The 3,311-nt window shown below is 40.9% G+C and overlaps 1 protein-coding gene across 1 annotated transcript; it reads right to left on the bottom strand.

Annotated features, from left to right (window-relative positions):
- Positions 1 to 1,602: 1,602 nt before the first annotated feature.
- Positions 1,603 to 2,526, bottom strand: LOC138783918 (olfactory receptor 1G1-like). The gene has a single exon (XM_069959241.1). The coding sequence runs from the start codon at positions 2,524 to 2,526 to the stop codon at positions 1,603 to 1,605; it is 924 nt and encodes a 307-aa protein (XP_069815342.1).
- Positions 2,527 to 3,311: the final 785 nt, after the last annotated feature.

Genomic DNA, 3,311 nt, shown 5'->3' with positions numbered 1-3,311 from the left:
GTTATGGGCACTTGGATAGACACTGGCTGTCATGTGCCTTAATGCTGGGTGGTGAATTAGTCCTTTACATTAGGCACAGGCAGAGTACTATCCAGGCTTGATTCATTTTGGGGAACGTCAGCATCTCCACACTTGGGCAAGACAGCCTTATCCTTCTGGGTGTTAAATTGGCCCCTGCTGTGCTAATCACCCTCTAGGATGCTATGCTGCTGGCTGGGCATGAAAGCATGGACAGAGCAAGCTCAGAACTGCACAGGGTCTATAACGTTTAGGGGAAGGGGTGAGTCCAAGTAAGAAACCACCTGGTGTTTCAGCTGCTGACGTTTCATGCCGTATGGATGCTGCTTGTTTGGTTCCTCTCCTGATCAGTGCAGAAATTCACTCATGAGCTAATGCAGTCTCAAGTGGCTACCACAGCTACTACTGCTGCCCTTCACGACAAAGGGTGTAAATTTACGCCCTATTGCCAGTAAGGGGGTTAAGAATGGGGCCGCGTGGTGCCGCCTGTAGCCCGGGACCATGGCTATTAGCGCGCACGGTCCGAATGCCGTGCCCGCTAATAAGGTAATAAGATGCAGCAGTCAAAGTTGACAGCTGCATCCGATTACCTGATGCAGCCGTTCCCTGTTGTCTAGTGGCAGAGATCGCCCCCCCCCCCGGGACGTTGTCCCAGAGGAGCGATCTCCGTGACTGATGCCGGCCGGGGTCTCTGCCAAGATGGTGCTGATCCCTGCTTGGCACTCGTTTGTTTTCGGCTGCAGCAGCCGAAAGCAAACGAGTGCCACCAATCTCATTGATCTTTGCTGTATAAGTATACAGCAAAGATCTCAATGAGAGATCAGACTGTATATACTAAAAGTCCCCCAGGGGGGCTTCTAGTATACAGTAAGTGTAAAAAAAATAAAATAAAAAAAAAAGTGTTGTTGTCAATAAAAAGCCCCCTCCCCTAATAAAAGTCTGAATCACCCCCCTTTTCCCAGGTTATAAATAAAAACAAATAAATGAACATGTTTGCTATGTTTGCATGTTTGTGCATTTTTGGTCGCATCAAATCCAAAAATTTTTTTAATAAAAAGCGATCAAAAAGTCGTATATGCGCAATCAAGGTGCCAATAGAAAGTAAACATCATGGCGCAAAAAATGACACCTGACACAGCCCCATAGACCAAAGGATAAAAGCGCTTTAAGCCTGGGAATGGAGCGGTTTTAAGGAACATATACAGTATTTGTTAACAATGGTTTGAATTTTTTACAGGCCATCAGATAAGAGAAAAGTTATACATGTTATATATCGTTTTAATTGTAATGACTTGAGGAACATGCATAACGAGTCAGTTTTATCCCAGGGTGAATGGCGTAAAAACAAATACCCCTCAAATAAACAAAATGCTTTTTTTTTTTTTTTTTTCAATTTCACCACACATTTATTTTTTTTCTGGTTTTCCAGTGTACTTTATGAAAAAAATTCAGCCTGTCATTGCAAAGTACAATGAGTGGCGCAGAAATTAAGGGCTCATGTGGGTTTCTAGGTGGAAAAATGTAAGTCTTTTGGCTTTTTAAGCACAAGGAGGAAAAAACGAAATTGGCTCTGTCCTTAAGGGGTTAAAAGATATTTCTCAAAGCTGTTATTACTTCCTTATTCCTTAAACTGTATACCAGTGGGTTTAACATTGGCACAACTCCAATGTAAATCATGGAAAGCAGTTTGTCCTGTTCCTCAGATTGTTCATTTTCGGCTTTCATGTTCAAGCTGAGAGATGACAAGCAGAATAAGAGCACGATGGTGATATGAGAAGAACACCTTGAGAAGGCCTTTTGCCTTCCTGAAGATGTTTTGATCTTCAGGATCGTAGATATGATACGCATATAAGAGGTAAAAATTAGCATCATGCACATAAATCCCAAAGTAATCCCATTCACTGTTATTAAAATACCGATGTGTGTACTGTCACCGCAAGACAGCTTCAGGATTGACATCATATGGCAGAAGAGATGATTGATCTCCTTGGAATCTGAGAATGACAGCTTTGATATCAGTAGGGTGTACACCATGGCGTTTACGGCACCCAAATTCCAAGATAAAAATGATAACAAGGAACATATTGACTTATTCATGAGAAGGATGTAATGCAGCGGAACACAAATCGCCACATATCTGTCATACGCCATGGTTGTCAACAGGAAAAACTCAGAAGCAACACAGAAGACGTAAAGGAATAACTGAAGCAGGCATTGAGAATAGGATATGCTTGTGTCATCAGTTATCATAATGAACAACAGCTTTGGTGAGATGACGGAGACGTATAGGATGTCCAGCACCGACAAGTTACATAGGAAAACATACATTGGAGTGTGAAGCTTAGGAGCCAGACACACAATTATAAGGATAATAAGGTTTCCAAGTATGGAGATCAGATACATGAAACAGATCCCAATAATAAATGCAAGTTGAAGATGAGGATAGTTGGAAAAAGCCACCAAGTGAAATTCTCCTTGTGTCGAACAATTCTGCAAAACTGAAGTCATATTTTACTTGACAAGGACCCTAGATAGGAATGAAACGTTGAATTTATGTAAGCTGCCTTGCTCAATAAAGCATTGAGGAACACCTCTGGAGGCTGTTGGACCTTTTCCATACAAAATTGTTTATACCCACTGAAGGATTGTGGGTTCACCAGCGTGAATCCTACCTACCAGGCACTCTTGGGTCCATTGGTGCTGCTGTACCTACTACCAATTTCCTGCAACTGCAAAGTGCAAGTCTCACTCACTTAGACAGAATTAAGGAGGCACAGAAGTGTGCATCTCCCCCTGCTCGATCTCCTTATTCGTTCTGATCTAGACACTCAGACCATGATCGATAAAAAGTCTTGACATATCATATATGGTGGAGTCCAGTTACAGCAATATTTAGAATTTTCAACAGCACCTGGAGGTAGTTTACTTATATTGAAACCTATTTATCCTACGTTACCTATAGTTGTGTATTTTTCCGGTTCATTAATGTCTATTGCCTTTTTTAAATCCACAGATATATATACCTATGTTGCGACACATTGTAAAACAATGTCTAGGGAGTGTATATCCCCAGATGACTTATTATTACAAATATAATAAGAGGTAATCTAGAAATTAGAAATCTATTTATATTTAAAAATCAACCACTGCCTGAACTGGTAACTCACAACTACTCATGCAATGAAACATGTATCAAAATTAATAAATTGGTAATTGGTAAAAGAGTATTTTGGTTCTTACGGATACCTGATACTAAATGGCTGTATGGGTAAACATGGGATAATTTGACAAAA

The sequence above is a fragment of the Dendropsophus ebraccatus genome, chromosome 1 (genome assembly GCF_027789765.1).
Source record: "Dendropsophus ebraccatus isolate aDenEbr1 chromosome 1, aDenEbr1.pat, whole genome shotgun sequence".
Lineage (NCBI taxonomy): Eukaryota > Metazoa > Chordata > Amphibia > Anura > Hylidae > Dendropsophus > Dendropsophus ebraccatus.
Note: the sequence above shows the minus strand (reverse complement) of the source record. Positions and strands in the feature narration are given on the sequence as shown.

Coding starts and splice junctions, on each gene's coding strand:
- LOC138783918 (XM_069959241.1), bottom strand. CDS start 2,526: ATGACTTCAGTTTTGCAGAATTGTTCGACACAAGGAGAATTTCACTTG.